Source organism: Populus euphratica, unplaced genomic scaffold (genome assembly GCF_000495115.2).
Source record: "Populus euphratica unplaced genomic scaffold, PopEup_1.0 scaffold49.1, whole genome shotgun sequence".
NCBI lineage: Eukaryota > Viridiplantae > Streptophyta > Magnoliopsida > Malpighiales > Salicaceae > Populus > Populus euphratica.
In genome coordinates, this window is record NW_011499875.1 from 1,675,948 (window position 1) to 1,701,817 (window position 25,870).

The following is a 25,870-nucleotide window of genomic DNA, read 5'->3' on the forward strand; positions in this document are numbered from 1 at the left end:
ATTTGGGTTTTCTTCGTCGCCCAACCTCCTCCCGCGTCATTCTGAGTCAGACAAAACACTTTTCTTATCTTTTTGGAACTGATTGAGTCATCAAACTGGGTCCCTTGTTCTAAAAGAGTGTCCTAAAAGTGCTTCCTTAGTTTTTTAACAGGGATGACAACGGTATGTAATAATGTATAGGTTGTTTTCTATTTCCTTTCTTGTTTTTTAATATATATATATATATATATATATTCAATTCTGTAAAAGAGAATGAACACAATCCTTAGCCACCACAAAACTAAAAATATTTTAAAAAAAACATTTGATTACTATCACTCTATTATTCTATTTAATCTATAATTTTTTAAAAAACTTATTTTTAACATCAGCATATTAAAAAAATCTAAAAATATATAAAAATAATATAAAATTTAAAAATCTTTAAAAATATTATTGGACCACAGTATCAAACACCAAGTAAAACCTAAAATGCTTTTGGCTATGCTTATACTTGTGTGTGTTATCAACTTGGTGATGATTGGATGGCGACTTGAAATACATTTCACACAAAATAGTAGCTAACGGGGCCATCAGGCTTTTTACATTAGGAAAATGGAAGGAAATGATCAAAAGTTTAACCTTCAATCCTTATAATATATCGGATAGGGTTCTTATTGCCAAACTTTAGAAAGGAAATTACATGTCATGAAAATCCATTTCTTTTCCCATGGGAAAGCGGCAAGCAGGGAGAGCCGATATGCTGACTCATGGATTTACGAATGGATTGCTTGCCTGGATTTCCACCTATATATATATATATATATATATAGTCGGCTAGGTGTATGATTTAGCAAGCAATATAAACTCTGCAAATTCGGATAAGCAAAGCCCTTTTGGGGGTCTAAACGCAAGACTTGAATTATAATATTTTAAGTTATTGTTTCACTCCTCTTTGATCGTCGGAAATTGTTTTTGCAAGCTATGTGGATGTTTTGGTCAACCTGACTCCATGTGACCTTTGAGTTGAAGCTTCAATGCAGTAGGGTTTTAATTTAAGGGGAAGCAGCAGCAGCAATCTTCATCTTAGAGTGTATTTGGTATTTAGCTATTATAGTTATGATTTAAAAAAAATTATTTTATAAAAATTATTTTTAGTAGAAATTGATTTGAAAAAATAAATGTTTGGTTAAAAATATAATTAAAATTAAGGTGAAAAAAAAAGTAATTTTAATATATTTGATTAAGAATGCTTTTCAAATTAAGGTTATAAAATAATTTTAAAAAATATATATTAATAGTAATAATTTTTAATTTAAATATTTTGGATTTAACTATTGCTATGATGTATATCGTGAAATAAATTACACTTTATATAAAAAAAAATTACTTTAACAAAAAACTATCTACAATCCTATTACGTATAAAATTCATCTGATAAGAACTATAAAATTAAATAAAATATTATTAAGAATAAAATTAAGATTACAATACGAGTAAATTTAATTCACTTTAAACTGATTTAAAAAAAAAAATATTGTTCACATTCACATAAACAATGTGAATGAAATCAATTATTTACACTAGTTTTTTGAAAGAAAGAAAAAACTGTTCACATGCATGCCTCCACTGTTTATTGTTCACTGGATGCATGCATCCACTATTTTTTAAAAAAAAAAAAGAAAAGAAAAATATTCCGTAAACAATTGATGTATGCTCCACTATTTACTGAACAGTAGAGCACAAATTAAGATTTTGACCGCGTAGGAAGCAACTTTTTTTTTTCTTGCGTTTCAAACGTAGCAAACTGTGGAACCCGTGAACAATAACATGCATTTGTTAATTAACCAAACAACTTGTTGCATGATATTGCAGGAAACATGGACGCTACCACGTTGCCAAACGATTTCTTAGACATTCCAAGGAGTACGAAAACTATATAAGAAGTACCATGTTTAAGTTGAGAATCCAAAGGCAAGTTCTTGGATCCCTTTTTTATTTATTTATTTGAGGAAATCCTATTTTTAAAAAAGTATATTTTATAGACCTAGATAAATAAATAAAACTCTAATTATCTAGGTTTTTATAAAAAATACACCTTTTTAATTCAAACTCAAAATTTATTGTACAAATTTAAAGTTTTTTATTATCATGCTATATTTTTTGGGAACTTGGATCCCTCTTTCCTTCCTTCTTTTTTGGCTAGGAGTTTAACAACGTTTCTTTCTATCCTGTTTTTCAAAGATGTAACTTGTTTAATCTGGAAATATTGGAAATTTGAAGAAATTTTTTTATTCTTGTTTTTCAAAGATGTAACTTGTTTAATCTGGAAATATTGGAAATTTGAAGAAATTTTTTTATGTTGTTGTAGTTTTTATTTTTTAAAATATATTTTGAATTATTTTTTATCTTAAAAAATATTAAATAATTTTTTAAAATATTTTTTTATAATTTTAATATATTAATATAAAAAAATTATTATTTTAATATATTTTTAATAAAAAAATATTTTTAAAAATCACCATATAATGCAATAGCAAATACACACAAATACATGCAGTACTTGCTAAATTTTGCTGACTGAAATTAAACCAAAAGTCATCTTTATTTTTTTTCCCTTAAATTCTCTCAATTAAATTTAAAATTTTCAATTACCGCCCATCTCAAACATGCTATATTAAGAGTGTGTTTGAAGTTGCAAGTAAGGTTTTAGCCTAGCGGTGAGAGAGGCTTGTCCTCTTTCTCCGCACCTGGGTTCGAGCCTTACCATGTACGCTTGTTACCCTCGTGGTACCTTACCTACTCGTTGGGCTTGCAGGATATTCAGTAGGCCGTGGAGATTAGTCGTGGTACGCATAAGCTGACCTGAACACCCCACGTAAATCAAAAAAAAAGAAGAAAAAAGAATGTGTTTGAAGATGTTTTAATTTTTTTTTTATTTTAAATTAAATTTTTTATTATAATTTTAGATTGTTTCGATATAAAGATGCTATGAATAAATTTAAAACATTTTAAAAATATTTTTTTATATATTTTTAAAAAATATCTTAAAAACGAAAACCACCGCTATCACATTATCAATTAAATTGACTGTTTTTTCACTTTCCGATTGAATGAATTTGCCCCGAAATCTCAAAGTGGTGAGATACAAAAAGAAAACTGACCCACAGAGGGGACTCCAAAGTCTCATTTGATGAGGTGGTTTGCAATACAGCCCCATAAAATCAAAGGTGAAATGAAATGCACATACAAAAGTCCAGTGAAGGATCGATCATGGAAGAAATACGAGGGCACATAGCTCTTTCTTTCCTTTGTGGGGGAGGGGCGGGGGGGCGCGCGCAGGGCTGGAAAATGAGAACCGCCTTGTCCCCTTTGTCTTGTGCTTTCGGTCCCTTGGCGCCTTGGACCATGGTTAGCACCGCCCGCCCGCCCCCTGTCGTCAACAGTTGAGGAAGTCTGTGACCTTTGAATAGCCAGCGGACAAGGACACCAATTTATATTGCCTCTTCAAAATTATGAGGAAGGAAGTAGAAATAAGAAAAATATTCGTTATTTATTTCATGGTAAACAGGACCAAAATTAACCAAAAAAAATATGGAGATTCACAAAAACAAATTACAAAATTATTTGAACAAATAAATCACATATGAAGATTCAAAATTAACCTTTGTGACAGTCAGTTGGAAATGGACCAAAGAGGTCGTAACGGTAAAAGTAATGGATGGAAAACAATCCAGTACTAGAGGCCGTTTGTTTGCTTAGTTGTTCTGTATTTGAAGCAACTACAACGGAATAAATATTTAATTATGTAAAAAATATAATTTTTTTTAATGGACTCATAATAATTTATGTTTACAACATGATTTTGGCAAAACAATTCCTGGCTGTTTTTTTTTCAAATTGTGTTTTATTGAATGGTGCAATTTATATTGTACTATTCGGGTGAATTTTTTTTCAATATATTTTTTTTAAAAAAACTAGTTTAAAGTAAATTAAATTCACTTGCATTATCATAAAATAATATTTTTTTAAAAAAAACTAGTATATAATGAATTAAATTCACTCGCACTTTAATATCAAATCAATTTTATTTTTGATAATATTTTATCTAAATTTATTACACCCTCAAAAAATTATGAAAATTATAGTTCTTATCGGATAAATTTTATATGTAATAGAATTATAAATGGTTTAATAAAGTAATAAAAATATTTTATATAAAGAATTATTTATTTAATGATGTAATAATAATAATTAAATCTATAATATTTAAATTAAAAATTATCAATATTAATATATATTTTTTAAATTATTTTATAATCTCAATTTTAAAAGTATTTTTAACCAAATACATTAAATTATTTTTTATTTAACTTTAATTTTAATTATATTTTTAATCAAATATCTATTTTTTAAATTAACTATAATTAAAAATATTTTTTATAAAATTATAACTATAATAATTATCGCAATATCAAGTAAGCTTTAATACTGACCAGCACATGGAGGACCAATCTGGATGGCAGGGTGTTTTTAGACCGACGATTCAGAAGTACGGTTTGTCTTTAATAATTTTTTGGACCATTTTTTTTCTTGTTGATATTTGCTTTTGTTAACTAGGTTTTTCTTTGCAAGAATCTCTTTCTTCAATCTCCATTATTGTCTCTTATCCGTCTGAGTGTCACTTATTTATATTGTCCAGGATCCTCTGCGACCATAAAAACAGCATTGGACAAGGAGGAGCGGTGGTGGCAGGCATGCTCCACGCGCCACCACTACTGATGGCGTGTGGATTCACGAGCCGCGATGGCGAAGTGAAAAAAATGATCTGGCATGACTTTCTTTCCCTCTTTCTCCTGAGTGTCGTGATGAGCTTGATGATTACCTGCAAAACAGGATTGATTGAAGATTGCTTATTTACAACTGTTCATTTTCTTTTGTATTTGTTTTCTTTTCTCCACATGGCTTAAGAAAAATTACAAGAAATTTCCTGCAACAATGCGTGAGTACGTGTTGTTCATGTATATTTTTTTACTATGTTCACATTAAAATTATTAAAATGTTATTTTAAAAAAATTCATTAGGATGAAGTGTACAAAAATTTTTTTTGTTAATTCTAAAAAGGTTTATATAATCTTAAATGCTAGGAATGTTTATTTTTATTATTATATATAAAAAGTAATTTTAAAAAATAAATTTATTAAACTTAATTAAATTTACGAGTGAACTATGAATTTGACAGGTTAATTTAAATTAATTTAATATATTATTATTTTAATTTTTTTAAAATATCATACTAAATATTTTTTTAGCCAAGTAACTTTTTATACTAGTTTTTTATTTTAATTGAGTTATATCAATTAATCCATAGTTTGATTTATAATCCAAGCTAAGCAATGGTTCAGGGGTTCACGGCGGGAGACTTCAAGGTTCATTTGGGGAGCCAGTATTTCCAAAGAATTCCCCCATTAAAATGCACAAGTATTGTATTATTTTATGTTTTTTAATGCCCCTGCATTAAAATTATTAGAGTTTTTTTTTATAATTAAAACTTTATTTTAAGATATTCCCTTCTTCTTTTTTTTGTCTAATATGCGACCTAGCATGATCTAATTATCCAGTCAAAATACAAGGAAGGTATAGATCATTAGTGACAGTCGAGCCCTGGAATTGGCAATTTTTTGAACCCCGATATTAGAACTTCAATGTAAACTCGAATTAATATCAAAGCATTTTACAGTTGCCGGAAGAAGTTCACGTCCGTCGCCATTGTTATAAAATGGGTCGCATAGATGTTCCTTCCCGGCCAACGACCAGGACCACATACGAGAGACGGAGAGAGCAAGAGAGACAGAGATGGGACGGCTAGCTTTCCTACGTTAGTGGGTGAGATTGCATTTTGGAGATTGGATCTTAGTGATAATCATAAAGGAAAAGCTCCTCCCCATGATTTTGGCTGCATCCAGCAAATTATTTTGCTGAGAGAGAGAGAGAGAGACTTATGACCTGTGAGTCATTTTGGCTGCATCTATGATCTGTCTATGATCATGCACTGTAATAATTTCGTCTTTTGGAAAATGTTAAAAAGGATCAAAAGGTCCAGCCTCCGAACCCTATTTGGCAACTTGGAAATAGGACAAACGAGGTTTTCATTTGCCCTCTCCCCTCTCTTTACAATAATATTATGTTAATCAATAATGTCCCCCTAATCATCATTCACAGTTCTATAAAGAAACCTTGGCCTATGAATCAAGCTACAGCTATCCTAACATGTACGGCACATGTTAGGACAGTAAAGGGGCGACTTGTATGAATTTCGTTGTATTTAATTCCACATGTAATTGCTCGAGGATAGACTAAAAACTTGTTTGGCTGCATGGCTGCATCGTGTTTTTGTCGAGATATTATGTTTTTTTATTTTAAATATTGATTTCAAAATAAAATTAAAAAATATTGTTTTAATGTGTTTTTAAATAAAAAATATTTTAAAAAAGAATTGCATCACAGTATCAACCACTACTTAACATGATTATTTAATAGTAATTAGCAGAGGATTCAAAGATTTTGTTCCATATGAGAATATTGACCAAGACTTGTATATTCTCTGCTGGCGATGAACTAGCTTAACAATTGGATTCAACTGGCTAAGAATATGTAATCTAACCATTATGGTCAAACAATGCATTGAGTGTTAAGAAAATCTCAAACAGACAATAATCTTTGATATCGAAAATGACATGCGATTCTTCCCTAAAGTGTCAATATTTAATAGCAGAATGTTTTAGAGCTTCTTGGATGTCTTGCTTCGTGTTTTGCGTTACCAACGACTGTTGAACAAACGTAAGAAGAAAGGACAAATGGCGATCAAAGATTCCGCACTCGATGACTTGAACCCAGAAGAGATGATGGTCGCCGAATACGAAAGCCACTGTCAAAAGTAGCCCACCATCCACTATTTGGATATCGTCATCATGAGGCTGTTAGCTCCACAGACTAACTAGCTTGAATGAAGAAATGGGCCATACTCAAGCCTAGTTCTAAGATCAGAACCCAAGCCTAACCTGCATAGAAACACCTTGTTATGAAATCAAGACCCAGAGGAAGATCCATATGCATGGACTATCATGACATGAAGCCTATATCAAAAAGAAAAATAAGGAAAATTGAGTGCATTCAAGTGGATTGTAAAGTAGATAAATAAAAATACTAAAGGGTAGAAATGCATCGAAGCTGATAGCTGCAATTTGTTTTGTGGATCCCTTGTTAGTAGGATCTGAGGTTGAGTTAGAGATTCAGCTGGGCCTTTTCTTGTCATCAGCTCCGCTCCCTCGCCTCAATACGACTAAAGCCCGATCATGTTGAAACACGTAAAACGTATTGAGAAAAACTCAAAAGATTCTTTGGAATATTTGGAGAGCCAGTTGGTAGTTTCACATCATAACCCCAAACTTCTGGTTTCATCATCTCCCTCTTCTCAGGGGACATGTATTGGTGATTGACTTGGGAGTCAAGGCATTATTGATTGAGACTCTACAAAACTAAGACAGTATTTGTATTAGTTAAAATCATATAGTTTCAACAACTTTGTCACTTGTGTTGTGTGTCTTTTTTTGAACTTCTAGTCTGTTATTTGAAGCATCGTCATCATCTATGTCTGTTTCAGCTTTCACTCCCCAAATTCACACACCCCTTACAATTAAACCCAAAATCAAGCACAGACAGAAACAGAAGCCCAAAAGCTTTTCACTTTCCACAACCCCAATAACACAAGCAAGTTTCTCTGACCCTTTTGTTCTTCAATTAGCCGAGACTCCTGAAGACTCCCTTTCTCCTTCTGTCTCTCTTCAAAAACTCAGAGATTCCTCCTCTGAATCTCTTCTCTCTACTTCCTGGCCTTCTCGTAAAGATGAGCCCTTTAGGTTTACGGATACTTCATTCATCAGGCACTCACAAATCATTCCAATAACCAAACCACCACAATTAGATTATTTACCAAACATTAATGGGGATACCCTATTGCCTAATATTGTTATTGCTGATGGGTTTGTGTTAAATTCTATGTCAAATGTGTCGACTTTACCTGATGGGGTTTATTTAGGTGGTTTGTTGAGTAATTCTAGTGATAGAATTGCCAAAATGGTATTGGAGTTTGTAGGTGATTTTGAATGGGGTGATTTGTTTTCGTCAATTAATGGATTAGGAACTCCCGTTGTGACTGTGGTTTATGTTCCTGCTGGTGTAAAGGTGGGCAATCCAATCCATTTTAAGTATGTTTCAGTCGAGGGAGGAGAGGAGGGGTCTAAAAAGTTGCCAGTTTCGAATCCGAGGGTGTTTGTAGTGGTGGAGGAGGGAGGGGAGGTTGGGATAATTGAGGAGTTCGTGAGTAAAGAAGGGAATGATGATAAGCGTTACTGGGCGAATCCTGTTCTAGAAGTGGTGATTGGGAAAGGAGCAAAGGTTCGGTATTCTTATGTGCAGAGTCTGTCCTTAAATTCTGCTCATATAACGTGGACTGCAGTGCGACAGGTGATTTCTTTTGGAGGTTTTCTTTTCTTTCTTTCTTTCTTTTTCTTTTTTGCTTGCATATTTTTTTGCTTTCTTTCTTTTCTTTTCTTGTTTAGTAACTAGCTAAACATAGCATGTGAAGAATATAATCATGTTAGGAGGATATGGAAATGAGCTCAATGCGCGTGTAAACGGGTCAAATTGCTGTATAATTAGTTTCATGTTTCAACACAATTGCACTTGCATAAGCTGCTGAGTTAAAGAAAGGTTTTTATGGAACACCAAGTAAAATAAGAATCTCATTAATCAAATAATCATGTAATTCTTGTTAGTGGAATTGTTAGAAGCCATCTATTATTTCGTTACCAATTCTGATGTTTTAACACTTTTTGAATGATTCGAGATGTTATATAATGAAAACCTTGACATACTGAAGTGAAGTTGCATATGTAGCAAAAGGATATTAAGGAAGTTGGCTGTACACTTCTTTGTTTTTGGCTGACTGTTTCCAAAACTGCAATTCAATTAATGGTTTTCAATTTCAGATCCCGAAAAGGATTCTGTATTTGGCTATTCTTAACTCTGGAGCAGGGCCCTCAGGTGAAGCAGCAGTTTTCTTTATATGGAGGTCATCATCATTGTTCCAAAGACAAAATTCACCATTCCTTTCTTGTGATTTGTTCGTTCTGCTGTGGGTTAGGATTTAGAATGAAGACTCTTTTGAGAGAAACTGTTCTTTCAATAATATATAAGGAGACGAGGGGTGATGGGAGACACGTTTGCCTTTGAGGAGAAGTAATGATGTCTCTTGCTAACAGATGATGTTGTGAGAGAGATTGTGTATAATTATTACATTGAACTAATTTTGACTTCAATTAGCATTTTTAATCTAGAGACAGTTTTGTGTTGGTATGAGAAATCTGATTATCTTAATAGAGATTCTTCCCTAAGTGAGTCTTTGCCAAAAAAAATTGGTTGCTCTTGTCATCTGATAACTCCTCCTCACCCATCCTCTCAACCCTAACCCACAAGAAGTTTCTGCAGTTCATGTTGCACATCAATGATATGAGTGAGGGCAGATCTTGGTCTGAGGTTTTTGCATTGATTATTTCTGTTCCTTTCTGAGGAAAGCATCCATCACTTTTGTGTTTCATTCTCATGTGTTTAAATCCTTTATCTCTTACCAAAACAATTCCAATTGTTATAATTTAGTTCACTTCTCTTTGAGGCAGATGCTGTGGGATGGGAAAATGCTCTTGCATCCAAGTAGAGCATGCTTTGTGTGTTATTAGGAGTGCCTACTTTTGTTCATGATATCCAATCAGGTTGGAGTGGTCTTTTACCTTTCTTTTTATACATTTTCTTCTATGTTATAGCTTGGGGAATGTTTTGTTCACCAAATTGATCTGGTATAGTCTTCTCTTTATGATCTTGCCAAATGTGTTTTTTTTTTTTCCAACAGTATCTGTCATGAGGTGTTTTAGAGATGGATAAATGGCAATTAAGAAGCCATTTTTTTCAAAACTGGGAGTTCTTGTGACTAGTCATGTGCCCGGGATTACTTAGGAGTTGCTGTTGGCTGTTGCAGTAGTTGACGAATTGCTTAGGCACAAAAAAGCTGGTGAGGTTTCCAAGCCTTTCGTATCTACTTCTCTGGAGTATTTCTGTTCACTTGATTAATTTAGTTAATATTCATAATTTGGTTGGTGGTAAACTCTAACCATGCCATGATTTTTGGTGGTGGCATGTAGTTGGTGGAGTCCATTGTGGATGTTTACTGAAACCGAGGACTGGCTTGCATGCATGCTAGTTGAATGACAAGGATGGATAATTGACCTGCTTCTAGTGCAGACTTGATGCATTGAAAAAGGAGGATGGGAATGAATCTGAAGGGTGAATGTTAGGTTAGTTGGATCTGATCTGTGTTGTTTGCAAGACCAAAATTGGATTGACCTCGAGCTTTTCTAGGCTGTTTCTTGCTGATAACCTAGAGCATTATCTTAATCTGCTGGATGGAGTTTGCTTTAAAGTGTTTAGGATTACCTGAGATTACTGCCGGCCTTTGAAAACTATGGTTTGTGTAGAAATATTGCTGGTTTCATGGGAATCTTCTCTTTCGTGTTTATGTGGAGCCATTGAGGTTTAGGGTGAGAATATAGATATGGATTTCAAAATAGAGGGCTTGTCTTGTAGAGTGGTTAAATTTGTCTTTGAGTTTTATATCTTTACCTTAGAAACTCACTTAATTAAAGGGAATATGAAGGTAGAAGGTTATTTAAAGTGTATTTCTTTAGGAAATGTTAATTTTGGTTTTAATGTTGCTAAGTGTTAACAACAAGTTTGAATAGGTTCTGTGTTTTGTTTCTCACATGGTGCTTTTGGAATGAGACGTGGGAATGTCTTATATCTTCCTCTTATTCACTCAAATCTTTGATTTTCAGATTAAGTCTTACCTGGATTGTTAGTACGTGTTAAGGGTGAATGTTAGGTTAGTTGGATCTGGATTGTTAGTACGTGCTATTCTTTTCTTGACTTTTGGTGGTTTTGTTTTGGTTTAATTCCTTCGCTGGGGTGTCACTTGTGTGCTTCCCATATTTGGCTTGCACCGTTTTTAGTGCTTTCTGACAAATTTATCATGAAGCGTATCTTTTGGGAATGTCTCAAGGAAACATTTTTCTTTTTTCTAAATTTGCTCAAAACGTGAGATGGCAATGGGCTTTTTATATTATAAATTAATCAGGTTCTTACTGGTAAATTGCTTGAGCTCTAGTGATTTCAGTTGGTATTTCTTGCTTGGTGTGTTTCTGTTGGCACCTTTTGGTCATGGAAGTGGCACTGAAATTATTCATAAGTCATTAATTCAATAGAAAAATGTAAACATTACGACATATTTTACCTCTGTTAATTCTCAGGCCTATTCAATGATTTTTGGGCGATGAATTTATCCAGCAACAATGAATTTGACTTGATCTTCGGGTGATGAATTTACCCAGGTACAATAAATTTGACTTCAAGTGGATCACTAGCAGGAAGCAGCTAGTTCCTATGAGCTTGTAGAGTTAAGCACTGGTGGGAAATTGAGTAGGCACAATCTCCATGTTCAACAATTGGGCCCAGATACAGCAACTGAGTTATCAACTTTCCACTTGTCTGTTGGTGATCAAACAAGATTTACACAGTAGGCTAGTCTTGGACCATCCAAGAGGTTATTCTCAGCAACTTCACAAGTGTATTGTTGCTCATTCACAAGGACAAGCTGTCTTTGATGGGAATGTAAAGGTTAACAAGTAAGGCTGTTGTGTCCCATCATATGTGGTTTTTGTTATAACATTTATATTTTTTTGCTTCATTGTTTGTTAATCTTTATCTTTCCGATGCCTCATTACTATTCCTGTCCTCATGTTTTGGATAATCCTGAAATTTTATTGATTTGAATTCTTGGTACATAACTGTTTCACATGATTGCACCTAATTTTAATGCAATGACAACTCAAATACAGTAATTTTATGGAGCTTCTTTCGCTAAATTGTCACTGCAAGCTTGTCAAGCTCGACATTTTTGTTCAAAATAGTTATGAGAATTTATAGAGTTGGAAGTGTTTTACTGTCAATTGGTCCAACATGCGTCTGGAATAGGAAAGATGAAAGTACAAATAATAAGTTGTACTTGCATTCAGCGCTTCAAAGTATGCTCACGGTGTTTCGTTGATAAAGAATAGCAGTAGAGAATACTGATTAGTTAATGTCATTCTATCAGTTACCTTGTACATCTTACTCGCTGATATAGCAAGTGCAGAGCATCTTATTGGTTGGTCTTTCTTGGCGTATGCCTTTCTGAGAACTATATTTCTTTTCTGCAGATATGCACAGCAGACAGATGCGGGACAATTAACAAGGAGCCTCCTCCTTGAACCACGTGCAACTGTGAATGTCAAACCCAATCTCCAAATTATTGCAGATGATGTCAAGTGCTCCCATGGAGCTGCAATAAGTGATCTGGAAGAAACCCAACTCTTCTACTTTCAGGCACGCAGCATTGACCAAGAGACGGCTCGAAAAGCTCTTGTATTTTCCTGATTGAGAAGTTGCCCTATTCTTTTATCCGGAAACAAGTCGAGAATCATGTCAAGGGGTTGCTGGGTTCCTCTTTCAAGGGATCCTCGCATTGAGGGGTAGTGAAAGTTTTGCAAACTCGTGTTTTGACAGAATTATAAATTGCTTTGCAGAGGGATAGTCACCACCAGTATATTTTTGGCCCGTTCCAAGTAGCTGGTAATGTTCTATTGGGGTTTCATGTATCCAACGATGAGGAGGGATGTTGTGCTACCATGAAAATGCAAAATTAATGCAGATTTCTTTTGTTGTTTCAAAACTGTCACTGTTATGAGCTACGGTGGTTATCCAAACTGTAGACAGAAGATAGGAACCACCTGGGATTTTATTTAACAAAATGCTCGCAACTTCAGTCCACAACTCGCAAGTAATGTTTGCCGCCCTTACCATCACTTGGTGTCTGCTTGTGTCTCTCTGAGGAATAGCCCACCGTGACAGAGGACGAAGGATTTGATTAGGACGGCCCAAAACTGAATTTTTTTCCCCACTTAACATAATATAATAATAAAAGGCAAGCTCTCGGAGACGTGCATAAATTAATCTTTTGACCGGTGGAAAGAAGAGTTTAACCAAATATATCCAAGAGTTTTGTGTCTGAATCCAAGATACATGTTCCTCCACCTCCATAATCTTTCATACTCGAGGCAGCAGTTTCGATTTCTTCCAAATTGTGCACTAAAACAATATTCCATGATTTAGGACTTAGTCAACCAAATTCAGGCTTAAGCCCACTTGGAAATCCCACATCGTTCAGTTGACAATATCTGCCGTGCTTTTTATTGCTTTCTCTAGACACCCGTGTTTCCCACATCGTTCAGTTGACAATATCTGCCCTTGTTTTTAGGTCTTTCTGCAGAAAACCTGACTGTGTTCGTAGAAAGGAGAGATGGTTGGCATCTCCCCTGACAGGGACGGGAACAGCCTTCGGGCTTTCCTGTTATCACACATCCGGTTAAGGCTCTCCACCTTATAGGTGGATCTATAACCAATTTTTTTTTTTATCTTTTTCACCCCTCAACTTGATTATATAGGGCTTCTCTCCTCTTCAGCATCCATCTAGATTAAGATAAGGTGTCCAAAAATATCGAGAGGGGCATAAACATCTCCCGCTCCAACTGAACTAATAGATATTTTCTTCAACCAGGGGGTGCTCACTGCTCCTGAGTCATGGCTGCCAGTCTTTCTACAGCTCTCGATGTCCATTTTACAGCACCAAAATCAGATACAAAGAGACCCATTTTCTTCACTTCACCAATCAGGCATAACCCCACTAAGAAAAGACTCGCCATTTCTTGCAACTCTTCCACCTCAGAAACATCATCCTCTACAAAACCACCACAAAATATCTCAGAATCACCCAGCCCCAAAAACCCTTCTTTATCTGACCAACTCAAGCCTCTCTCCGCAACCACTCTCTCCACCAAAGACCATAAAGCTCAACTCTTGTCAAAACCCAAGTCCACATGGGTCAACCCCACAAGACCAAAAAGGTCAGTGCTTTCACTTCAAAGGCAAAAGAAGTCTCTTTACTCTTACAATCCTCAAATTAGAGAGTTGAAACTCTTTGCGAAGAAGCTGAATGATTGTGGTTCTGGTGAGGATGAGTTTGAGTCTGTTCTTGAGACAATCCCATACCCACCAACTAGAGAAAATGCTCTCTTGATACTCAATAGCTTGAGGCCATGGCAGAAGACTCACCTTTTCTTCAACTGGATCAAGACCCGGAATGTATTTCCCATGGAAACCATATTCTACAATGTCACAATGAAGTCTTTGAGGTACGGGTTGCAGTTTGATATCATTGAGGAGCTTGCTAATGAGATGGTAAGCAATGAGATTCAGCTTGATAACATTACTTATTCAACTATTATTACTTGTGCTAAAAAATGCAGTAGGTTTGATAAGGCTGTGGAGTGGTTTGAAAGAATGTATAAAACTGGATTAATGCCTGATGAGGTCACATATTCTGCTATTTTAGATGTTTACGCTAAATTAGGCAAGGTTGAAGAGGTTTTAAGTTTGTATGAGAGAGGGGTAGCTAGTGGGTGGAAACCCGACCCTATAACATTCTCTGTATTGGCAAAGATGTTTGGTGAGGCTGGAGATTATGATGGCATTAGGTATGTTTTGCAAGAAATGAAGTCTCTTGGTGTGCAGCCTAATTTGGTTGTGTATAATACATTGTTGGAGGCAATGGGCAAGGCAGGGAAGCCTGGCTTGGCTAGAAGTTTATTTGAGGAGATGGTGGACTCAGGGCTAACCCCGAGTGAGAAAACACTAACTGCACTAGCTAAGATTTATGGTAAGGCTAGGTGGGCCAAGGATGCGATGGATTTATGGGAACGAATGAGGTCAAATAACTGGCCAATGGATTTCATTTTATACAATACGTTGTTGAACATGTGCGCAGATCTTGGCCTTGTTGAGGAGGCCGAGATGTTGTTTGAGGATATGAAAAAATCAGAGAAATGTAGGCCAGATAGTTGGACTTTCACTGCTATGCTAAATATATATGGCAGTGGAGGGAATGCTGATAAATCAATGGAGTTGTTTGAAGAGATGTCTAAGTTGGGTATTGGGCTTAATATAATGGGTTGCACTTGTTTGGTTCAGTGCTTAGGGAAGGCAAGAAGAATTGATGATTTGGTTAAAGTTTTTAATGTTGCGATTGATGGAGGGGTTAAGCTGGATGATAGGTTTTGTGGGTGCCTGCTCTCTGTTGCATCGTTATGTGATGAGAGTGAGGATGTTGCTAAGGTCCTAGCTTGTTTGAAGCAAGCTAATCCAAGGTTGGTTGCCCTTGTGAGATTGATTGAAGAAGAAGAAACTAGCTTCGAGACCCTAAAAGAGGAGTTTAGGGCTGTTGTTAGCGATGCCGCGGTGGAAACAAGAAGACCGTTTTGTAATTGCTTAATAGACATATGTAGGAAGAGAGATCTTCACGGGAGAGCACATGAGCTGCTCTATCTGGGAACCCTTTACGGATTATACCCAGATTTACACCACAAGACTGTAAAGGAGTGGAGTTTGGATGTGCGCTCACTGTCTGTTGGTGCAGCTCACACTGCACTTGAAGAGTGGATGGGGACCTTGACCAAATTCGTGCAGCGCAATGAGGAATTGCCAGAGTTATTTTCAGCTCACACGGGTACAGGAACTCACAAGTTCTCTCAAGGCTTAGCCAATTCCTTTGATTCCCATGTGAAGAAACTTGCAGCACCTTTTAGGCAGAGTGAAGAGAGAGCAGGTCATTTCGTGGCCACACGGGAGGATTTAGTAACCTGGGTGCAATCAAGGATTCCGTCTTCGGTTACAGCATGAACCGCAATGTATCTGCACAGCCCAGATGGCGCGTGGAAATTCGTCTTACTGTATGACATCAGATGAAATAGGATGCGCGCCATCATGGTGCTTCTGTGGGTGCTTGTTTGGTTTCAATTTATTCTGGATGTTGGAAAATGTTATTGAGATATATATATGAAATACGATGAAGGTGTTTGCTAATGGCTATTTTGAGGCAACTGCAATTATATTCATGCCAAATGCACTCAACGATACTTTCGAATTGTTTAAATAAATAGATCAAGCTACTCTTTTTGTTTGTGATCATTATTGCTCTTATTTTTGAAGATTGAATTGCAATTACGTTTCATCGCATGCAAGCATCACAGTTATGGAGTCAAAAATGAATTTTTGAAGCAGAGTCTGATAATTGCGATGATGCCCTTCAATTTAATTATAACAAAGGCCAACATAAGATGGTTAACCATCTTTTTAATCTTAAACAAACATCTGTTTGAATGCTAACTACTTTACATTGAATTTAATGGCTCAAATCAGAAGTAATGTGATGAATCAACCTCATGCCAAACCAAACCACACCGCGGGAAGAGAACTACCTCCTCACTTCTTCATCCCCTACATCCATCCTTATTTCATACTGTAATTACAGCTTTCGGTTCCCTTTGGGCAGTTGCTGCTGAGAAGTGTGGCCTTCTGCAACAATTTGTTTGTACAGGCAGAAGATAAAAATTCCACACAAGCAATGTGTAGAAACCTCCTTTTTCCTATTAAACCGCGGTGGAGAAATCCACCTTCAAAATTACAACTCACCTTTAACTAGGCATTCTCCTAGTTCAGTATACCCACCCCCAACCCAGATTACAAGCATCTCCCCCCTCTTCCTTTTTGCTCTAAAAGAAGAAGAAAAATGAAATGAAAAGAACGAGAAATGAAGGCAACTAGGAATGGAGAAAGCCTCCACCTGAGCAAGCATCTGTCTAAACAAAGATGGAATAGGAACTTCCTTTTCTTTTTTCAATTCCTAGAGCATTTGCTAACCCCCATCATTTCCTCGGGACATCTACGAGCTATAGACAGCTACCTTGCATTAATATTTGCCCATTTGGACTTCACCCCTGTTAACTGGATACCACCCCAAGCAAATTTCCATGACCCATGAAAAATGGGTCACTGCTTACCAAAAAATCAACTTGAGAATTGGAATTGCATCCCATATTGTGTAGAAAGGTCATCGGCAATTGAAACACTGTCCAATGCACAAAGACTTTTAAAGGTACTTCCCCGATGATTTCCAAATTCTTCCTTCAAGTGATATTACCATAACGGTAACATCATCATGGTACTTTCGTCGATCCCCTTGCGGGATATCCAGTAATTCATGGAAATCCATTCCTGCAGACAGTCCATGGAGGTTGAAAATCAGCATTGCTCAAACAGTTTGAAAATACAGTACATGATTCAACTAGAAAGCTTAAACTATGATAAACATGAAGAATAGAATGTACCAGTCTTATTTATTCTACATGAATAGATAATGCTCAAAGAAAATCCCCAGAAATAGTTTGCATCTCTTAACATTTTGATATATTATAAGAAAAAAAAAACAAAAGGAAAACACGAATAGTGGGAGAACCATACCCCCCCCACCCTTTGAAGACCCAAGTTGTAGAATATTATTTGCAATCACATCGCAAGCAAATATCAAAAACAGAATTCAGAGGGCAGAACAGGAAGGCATGAAGAGCAAAGGCTGTTCCCTAGATAAAAGTAGAGGTGATCTAATATCTGCTACACAAATTTGCAGAATCACATAAGTGGGGTGGCAGAAAGTACAACGCAACATCACCTCCCATCTTATTAATATAGAGAAGTTTTTAATTACCTGGGTAGGGCATTGGGTACCCTACATTTTTCTACCAGGCTTTCTGTGAACCTGAAATGCTTCCCAACATTATATTCAAGTAAAAGTGGATGTCATATCAAGCAATTGATATGACTAGCAGAAAAAAATAAGTAGGTGTACCAGCTTTCTTGGCTGCACGAGAAAGAAGCTCCTCTATCAGGTGCTGTGCAGGGTCTCCATCAGGAAACTTCTCCATGAAACTCTCAACATGAAAAACCACTTCCTGATTTGTCAGATACTGATATAATCCATCAGATGAGAGGACTAAAAACTGATCTCTTGGACACAATTGATGGTGACGAAGAGAAGGTGAACAGGATATGTATGGTGTGGTGCCAATATACTCATTTCGGAACATTTCCAGCAAGGCATCATTCAACTTGGGCTGTGCCAACATAAATTGTTATGTAAGTCAATAAGCATCAATAACACAAGATCCTCAACTGAGAAAAATATCTACATTAAAGGCATGTTTGTTTTGCAAAAACATATTTTCCCGAGGAAAACATTTTCCTGAAAAATGAGTTGTTTTCCATCATTTGGTTATATCAAGGACAATAAGATGAGAAAAACTGCAATGTTTGTAATGAAGCTGGTAGTGGTGCTGATAGCTATTGTGGTAGTGTTAATGATGGTTACAATTATAGCATTTATAATACTAATAAAATTGATGATAATGGTGGTGGTCAGAGGATAATAGTTGTTGTAATGATGGTGATGATGACAATAATGATGAAATGATAATTAATTTAATAACAAGGTGGTTGTGGTGGCGGTGGCAAAAATAGTGGAGGTGGTGGTCGTAATGGTGTTAGAGAGTTATGGTGGGATGGTGATTAAATAGTAATTATATTAGTAGTAAGATGTTGGCTGATGGTGGTGGGGCCATGGTTGTGTTGATAGTGGTTATGGTGGTGGTGGTGGAAGATTATGATGGGGTGGGTGGTGGTGATGGGACTGAGGTGGTGGTGGTGGTTGTGGTGGTGTTGATGAATATCATGAGTTATAGTGTCACAGAAAATTGGTGAATATCATGAGTTATAGCATCACGGAAAATACTTTCCCCTCCTTCATAAGGTTAAAATATTTTCCTCCAAATTGTAACTATTTAGGGGTTAACTGGAAAATATTTTTCATAATTTGTTTCACACTGAAAAATGGAGGAAAACATCTTCCTATTAAGTATTTTCAGCAAAACAGAGTCTAAATACTTGTTTCACATACCCTTTTCAAAAATCCAGCCCCAAAGGCTCTGGTAACCTTCAAACGACCTTTCACCCTGTCATTCACAATACATTGGTTATCGTCTGGGTGCTCATTCTTGATTCTAATGACTTCCTGCATAAGTAGTGAAAACTTATCAGCCACTTCATCTATCAATAACAAGACTCACAATAGGATAAAGATTAGAAAGTTATAATTGACGCTCCACATGATGAAGCAGATCCTTTTTTCTTTTTTCCGAGAGTAACAGAAATTTGAATATCTACCCTCATCACAGAAAATATATACAGGTGGCAAATCTTCATGCTATCAGACAAAAATATAGGAAATATGGCAACACACTTCAATGATTCCAGAACAAGACAGTGATAAAGTAATTGTGTGGTTCAACCACAACAGCAAAGTCATAGCAATTTCAGATGCTTAATTCTCTACGGTAAATAGCAAGGCTCTCAAACTTTCATGCAAAGTTAAAGGCATCAACTATTTCCATACAAGTACCTCTTCCAGACATAAACATGTGTCCCTGCCAGCTAGTTTTGAAGTTGCAAACAAACCTTGGGACCTATAATTAGAACCCATCACTCTAACAGCCTCCATACATGGTGATGACCATAAAAAATAGTTCTCTAAAACAGAATATCCTATCTGTCAATTCAAGCTCTTTAATGTCATCAAATTACCAAGTCTCTTTAATGTCCATCAAATTACAACATAAGAATTTCTTCTTAATTACTCTATCAGCCTTAAAAGGACAGAGAAGACAGATTTGAGGTATTAACAAGTTTTTACAATAATTTGAATTGATGGGAAGAATTATTATGTATTCCTGTAACTAACACAAAAAACTGCTCAAGAAAATGTAATGAGCATTTGCACTGAATGGAAATGATTCCATCACACAAATATACTAATATATTATAGCCTACGTCACACTTGAACATATATGCCCTAAGCACAACTCGATGGTCCATAGAAGAATAATATCTTTTAGTTTAGCTAGCAGCAGATTGCCAAAGTGCAAGGAGGCCACAACTGTACTAGACTAGCGCAAACAGCCACTAAAGCAACAAACTTCTATATTTATGCAAGGTGAGCTTATAGCTAACTGTGCACCTTTGATGGAAGTGTTATGTTACCTCCTGTTGAGATATGGCTATGCTCTAGAACTATAAGCACATGATACAGAATCAGTTTGCTACTTGACTTTCCAAGAAAGTTCCAATCAAATGTCTACAAAGACAAGGCTGCTCCTTGCAGTAAATATTCTACCCGGACAAAACCACTGGAGGAGGGGAAAATTATACTTGGTGCAATTAATTTTAAGCAACAAACAAAGATTGACGTTCATTGAGAAACTGCCAAATACTAGGAAATGCAAACAAAATAACATATTGAATTGAGATTGACAAAGGAAGCATCCAACATTCCAAACACTGGCCAGCTATGAAAATGGAACTTACAAGGAAGCTTCCATGCATCTCCCTTGTTTCTATCCTAAAAGAAGATATGAAATAACAAACAGGAAAAGTACAATGAATAGGAGAGGATATGTGGCATGCCACTCCATAACATGAAACAAAACGAGGCAGATTTATTCTAACAATTTAATTGTGATATAAAAGTTTCAAATGCAAAATGCTTTTGTTTAGCAAACAGTAAAATAAGAGGAACTGCAGAATATAATTTCCAAATTTCAGATTGTTTAAATATCATGTCCACATGTTAAAGAATGAGATTTTTGACAACATCTAAAATCTACAAGTCAAAATAGAGCATACACTTTAAAACAACTATGGTAAAACAAAAAAGGGAAAAAAAAATCAGTCTGCAACTTGTCATACAACAAGCAAGGTCAAAAGAGCAATAAATCCTCCTGGCGTCATGCTTTAATATCCCAAGTTCTAGTAATTAAAGAATCAACATCGAGAGCTAAAAAATCACATGATGAATAGTTTCTTGGCATCATTAAGGGTTAGTGCGAAAGAGGATTGCTTGAAAAGACAACTAAAGATGCTCTCCAATCTATGATTGTAAGTCATAATGCCAAACTGTCAAAACTAGAAAGAAAGGAGTCAAAAAGGTATCGAATGTGGAACCAAAGAGTCATACCACATCAAGGTATCAAAATCTAACCTTGGGCATTTAAGTAACATTCCAAGTAGAGAACTGGCATCAATACGATACTGTAGGAAAAAAGCAAATAACTACAGATATGCATGAAACTGTTGTAGGATATGGATACCATCCTGCATTTGAAAGACTCAACAAACACCCTGATGACTAGATGTCACTCACAGATCAGCTTAAGGATCTAAAGAAAATATTTCTTAAACTGAAATTCTAGACACCTTTGCACATAACTTCATGGAGCTTATTGCGCAACACGATAGTAAAAATCAAAGCAAATATATGAATTGCAATACCAGTATTATCCTAATGATTCTAAGCACCAGCCACTGTTCAAGGAAAAAGTAAGATTATTAACTAGTTAACATACAAAGCCAGCCCACCATGGAATTTCTACCAATATAAAGTCAACATCATATACAACTAGGTAGTCGGCAGTAATCAAAGACAGCAAACAACCATTAATAAAACTAGAGCCAAGTGAAGTTGATTTACCAGAATTGAAAACTTACTTCTTCAATGCTTGTGCTGTGATCAGTAGATAGCTGCAATGCAGTCAATCTCGTTTCAATTATTGCCTCCGTGCTCAGTTCATTTTCACACACACTAGAACCAACTTCTTGTGGCTCATACTGGGCAACAATTGCCCTGCTATCACCCACATTCATCACATACACATCTTCATCCCTCATCAACACAGCCAGCAAACACGAGCCCATCAATGCCAACTCCGGATTGGTATCCAACACCTTATCTGTCATGTCCAAGTACGCTAATTCAGTCACCTCTAACGCCCTTGACAATGCCCCCAAAACCAAATCATGGTCAACAGGTCCCGCCTTCCATTTCCTCTTCAAAACCCTTTCCTCTACTTTACTACTCTCCACCTCCACCTTCCCCTTTCCCTCCAATCCGAACTTCCACGGAAACAACTTCCTCTCCTTATGTTTCGACAAACCTTGTTTCAATTTTGACAACAGCAACCACCTTCTGCTAACAGCTGACCCTGCATTACCTACACTAATCGCATCATCAACAGAAAAGGCAAATCTATCAGACCCGGAAAGATCAAGCCCATCTTCCAGATCATCCTCCGCTAGGAACTCCCATAACCTCCTCCTCCGGGTACTAGCTGTCCCCTCCGTCTCCTCCGGTTGAAACGTAACCCTCTTCACTCTATCCTGATTTACCGCATTAGATTCCATTCCACAAGATAAGCCGTCGCCGTCCTTTTTAACATAAATTTCCTCTAATGGATCTGCTTTTGACACCAAGTTGCATTCACTTTTGACAATTAGATCCTTCACGTCACTTGCACCACTCTTTTCGACTAATGGGTCTGTTTTATTTTCAATTCCTTCCACATGAATAGTCTCTTGAGGCTCCTCTTCAACAACCTCCCAAAACAAACCTTGAAGTTCATTAAAAACAGCTCTATATAGATTCCCCATCAAGAACTCCGGCGCATCAGGTCCGTTAAACCCATCATAAATCCCAACAAACAACCATCCATGTTCCTCCGATACAACCACGTGCACCCTATCCTCTCCTGCCTTCCCTAACGCCCACTGCACGTTATCCCCTTCTTCTCTCCCCTCCATCTCCTCTACAGTCCCCGAATTCTCCCTCCGGTTCACGAAATTCAACACCGGAACAACCCACGGCCGGCTCTTCTCCGAAATATTCCGATACATAGCCTTCTTAAACCCCGACATGCCCTTCCCCCTCCTCTTCTTGTTTTTTACATAAATGCCACCAAGTGGAGCCGAGAAATGCACCCGCCCGCCACTTCCATCGGTTGTTCCACTCGTATTCGGGTCAAGAGGACCCGACAATGCGCCTCTCTCAATCGGACCCGACAAAAAAAACCCTCCCCCTCCACGTGGCACTGGCTGTAACGGCAACGCGCTAAACGACGCCGTGCTCTCAAATCCATTCACATTATTCACAATACTGCCAGTATTATTAGCCCTTGCACCTCCAGCAGAATAAGTAATAAAGCCACCAGTATTGTTCGAAGAATTAATAACATCAATGGCATCGTCGTAAATACTGTCAAGTTGGAGGACGGTTCTAGGAGTGGAGGTGTTAGCAGAAACGGAAGCACCGGAAATGGACTTGAAACCGGTTTCGGGTACGGGCCGGGCCGGTGAGAAACGGAGAGAGTGGGAAGGAGAGACAAAGCGATCGGAGGGAGTAGGAGAGAGAAAGCGGTTAGAAGATCGGACGTAACAGAACGAGTGGCCTAGGGTTTCATCTAACGGCTCAGAAGCAGTGAAAATCAAGTCCTGTTGATTGTTGTTTGGCGGTTTGAAGCAGGGGAAGATTGTGGAGAGTCCACTTCCCATCACATTTGATAGTCTCCTCTCTCTATCTCTCCTCCACTTTCTGTTTGGAAGCTCAGAAAAACGGAGAAAATGAGAGAGAAAATTGAATCTCTCTTTTCAAGTTTCAAAGAGAAAGAGAAAGTAACTAAAGTGTAGAGGGAGAGAGGGAGAGGAGACTTGTTGATTTTCTTTTCTTTTCTTTTCTTTTCTTTTCTTTATTTATTTCGTAGAGGGAGGAAGGGGAGGGGGGAGAGAGTTTTTGAGAGAGTGAATTTGAAAATTGTTTTTCTGCTTCGGTGATCTGTTGGGTGCAGTTGTTGTTTTTTGGGTGACGGTTACACCTGGCGACTTTCAGCTGCGGGTTTGTGGGGTCCCGGCAAGGAGCCAGAGGATAATATGTGGGGTCGAGTTTGGGCAAGCCACGTGGAAAAGCGCCAGACTGGTATTTTTGACATTCAGCATTGAAATGAATGTGTGTTACTGTGGGCTTATAAGGAAAAAGTGGTTGGGTCAACGAGAATGAGTTAGCTTTGGATGGACTGGAGTTGTCTGTCTCTTTTGGACTGAGAGGGGCGTTTTCGTCTTCCTAGCTTTTGCGTGAGGCGGTGATCTTCGTTTTTGGGAAAAGCCCGGGCCCAAAACGGGAGTGGCGTTGCATCACATTGACAGTTATGCCCTTAAGAGCGTGTAGCCATTGATTTTTAGATTTTTTTAATGCTAAGAACACCCCTCCATCAATGTACGGTAAAACAAAATATTGCATAGTAATTAGTAATAGTAATTACATGGTACATTATTTTTTATTCCAAATTAAACATATTAGATATTCTGAGTTTGTGTTTTATAATATTTTATTGACGGAGTATCAATAGCTAAAGAGGGATTTTTTTAGTTAAAAGTCTCAGATATACTTGAAATATTCTTAATTCTTTTTAGTTAAAAAATAGCCAAATTTTCTATCTCTTCTTATTAAAATAATATGATTTTTTTTACAATCGTGAACATAGCCATGTAATTGAAATTTTAGTTTAAAATATTTGTTTATTTTTATATGTCAAAAGCATTTAAATTTTAGTTTAAAATATTTGTTTATTTCTATATTTCAAAAGCATTTTAAAAAAAAAAATTTAGTGTTTTGAAATCATGTTAATGTAATAATATCAAAAATAATTTTTAAAAAATAAAAAAATTATTAATATATATATATATATTAACATAAAAAATTATTTAAAAAACAATTATAATAATACTCCAAACCCACCAGTAACTTTAGTTTTTGCTTGTAATATGGAATAGTAAAACGGGAGAAGAAAAAATAAAGGGTAGTAATGTCACGAAAGAACAACCGCAAGGGGCGTGGAATAAAAACAGGGTGCCCTTGACCTTGGATGGGCCCAGATCCAACCTCAGAAAAGGGCAATCACCCATCTGCATCGCTGCTGCTCCTCCTGGTCAGGTATCTTTCATTGCCACGTCATCAAACAGTACATAAAACGTTGGACGACCAGGATTGAATCTGGCAATAGGTTGAGAAAGTTGCGTTTGTCTTGGCATAAGAGAAATCTATCAGAGGAGTCGAAGGACACGAATTCCTCTTCAATCATCTTTGCCTTGCGTGATCTAGAGCTCCCATTAAAAAAATAATAAGCAATTTTTGTTAAATAAAAGATGTTGTTTAGTGTTAAGGTTTAATGATATTTTTAATTTTTTTAATTTTAAATTAAATTTTAATTTATTATTATTTTAATATGATAATGTTAAAAAATTAAAAATATATTTTTTATATATTTTCAAACAAAAAAAATATTTTAAAAAAATAATTTTCAGCGTACCTGGCAAACATTCAGGGACTGTTAGGCACAGCGGTTGAATCACTGTCTCACTATTTTTTGAATTGTTTTATTTTAAAATAATACATTAATATTAAAAATAAATAAAAAATATTATTTTTAAAATATTTTTAAGCGGGAAGGACATTGGAAAAGAGCTATCACATCCTGCACTTACTCTGTAACTGTGCAACTAAGTCTTAGAAAATTGATAAAATATATATATATATATATATATAGATATATAAAATCAAATTCCAGTCACAAGCAATTAGTGTTTAATAAATACTTTATTTACGACCTTATCCAATGGTGGTTTTAATTATCATGGGAAGGCTCGCAGAGTCGAGAGCTTCCTGCCCAGTAGTCAAAAAATAAAAAATAAATAAAGAAACCCCACTGTAATAATTTATCTATTGAATATTCTTTTCATCAGGTTTGAGAGAGAGAGAGAGAGAGAGTCAAATAAATAAAAAGGCGAATTTTGCATGTGAAGGCGGGAAAATCTTTCTCCCACTCTCTCTCTCTCTACCTTTGGCTGCAAGTCAAAGGGTTTG

At 36.2% G+C, this 25,870-nt stretch overlaps 3 protein-coding genes across 4 annotated transcripts; 2 read left to right on the forward strand and 1 right to left on the reverse strand.

Moving 5' to 3' along the window:
- The first annotated feature begins 7,205 nt into the window (after positions 1-7,205).
- Positions 7,206-12,856, forward strand: LOC105128306 (protein ABCI7, chloroplastic). The gene is given in 5 exon segments (XM_011029911.1): positions 7,206-8,505; positions 11,514-11,647; positions 11,649-11,771; positions 12,345-12,556; positions 12,559-12,856. Coding segments are annotated over 5 exon segments (1,440 nt in total). The 5' UTR covers positions 7,206-7,629; the 3' UTR covers positions 12,654-12,856.
- Positions 12,857-13,456: 600 nt separating this feature from the next.
- LOC105128307 (pentatricopeptide (PPR) repeat-containing protein) lies at positions 13,457-16,206 on the forward strand. Its single transcript, XM_011029912.1, has one exon. It carries the CDS (start codon positions 13,765-13,767, stop codon positions 15,916-15,918), a length of 2,154 nt encoding a protein of 717 aa, XP_011028214.1. The 5' UTR covers positions 13,457-13,764; the 3' UTR covers positions 15,919-16,206.
- A 97-nt stretch (positions 16,207-16,303) lies between these two features.
- LOC105128308 (protein phosphatase 2C 29-like) lies at positions 16,304-23,635 on the reverse strand. Of its 2 annotated transcripts, XM_011029913.1 has the most exons (4): positions 21,670-23,635; positions 19,028-19,141; positions 17,924-18,188; positions 16,304-17,292 (listed from the first exon to the last, which is right to left on the reverse strand). In XM_011029913.1, the coding sequence occupies exons 1-4, from the start codon at positions 23,503-23,505 to the stop codon at positions 17,168-17,170; spliced, it is 2,340 nt and encodes a 779-aa protein (XP_011028215.1). In that variant the 5' UTR covers positions 23,506-23,635; the 3' UTR covers positions 16,304-17,167. The 2 variants fall into 2 exon arrangements, 1 of the variants encoding a protein (XP_011028215.1); XR_842828.1 differs by lacking the exon at positions 16,304-17,292 and having other exon boundaries at positions 18,101-18,188; positions 21,653-23,635.
- Positions 23,636-25,870: the final 2,235 nt, after the last annotated feature.

Bases quoted from the DNA above. Each gene is read 5' to 3' on its own strand.
- LOC105128307 (XM_011029912.1), top strand. From the start codon at position 13,765: ATGGCTGCCAGTCTTTCTACAGCTCTCGATGTCCATTTTACAGCACCA.
- LOC105128308 (XM_011029913.1), bottom strand. From the start codon at position 23,505: ATGGGAAGTGGACTCTCCACAATCTTCCCCTGCTTCAAACCGCCAAAC. The intron at 18,189-19,027 runs GTATGTGAAACA...ATGTTGGCACAG, and splicing joins GGGCTGGATTTTTGAAAAGG to CCCAAGTTGAATGATGCCTT. The intron at 17,293-17,923 runs GTACACCTACTT...GACTGTCTGCAG, and splicing joins TCGTGCAGCCAAGAAAGCTG to GAATGGATTTCCATGAATTA.